Source organism: Eimeria mitis, genomic scaffold (assembly GCF_000499745.2).
Source record: "Eimeria mitis Houghton genomic scaffold, Emh_scaff3046, whole genome shotgun sequence".
Classification (NCBI taxonomy): domain Eukaryota; phylum Apicomplexa; class Conoidasida; order Eucoccidiorida; family Eimeriidae; genus Eimeria; species Eimeria mitis.
The window spans coordinates 1,894-2,170 of record NW_013571392.1 but is presented as its reverse complement, the minus strand read 5'-3'; the positions used below and the strand labels follow the sequence as shown (position 1 = coordinate 2,170).

General features: G+C 63.5%; 1 protein-coding gene across 1 annotated transcript in view; it reads left to right on the top strand.

The window, feature by feature from the left end:
• The window catches only part of EMH_0061710 (uncharacterized protein), a gene marked incomplete at both ends in the record, with an annotated part of 5,583 nt that overhangs the window by 3,423 nt on the left and 1,883 nt on the right, over positions 1-277 (top strand). Inside the window, one exon of the mRNA XM_013497952.1 lies at positions 3-277. Coding sequence (XP_013353406.1) covers positions 3-277 — 275 coding nt within the window. The remainder of the gene's footprint in view (positions 1-2) is intronic.

Sequence of the window (277 nt, the reverse complement as noted above, 5' to 3'; positions counted from 1 at the left end):
AGCAGCAGCAACAGCAGCAGAAATAGCAGCAACAGCAACAGCAGAAGAAGCAGCAGCAGCAGCAGCAGCAGCACCAACTGCTGCTGCTGCTGCTGGCTTCAATACACAGCTCTCAGCGCTGCAGCAGGACCTCCGCACCCTCCGGGAGCGGCTGCTGCGGCCGCTGCGCGAGGCTCGTGCTGCAGCGCCAGAGCGACAGCAGCAGCAGCAGCAGCAGCAGCAGCAGCAGCAGCAGCAGCAGCAGCAAGGTTCGCAGCACCGAGAACCGCATGCACAA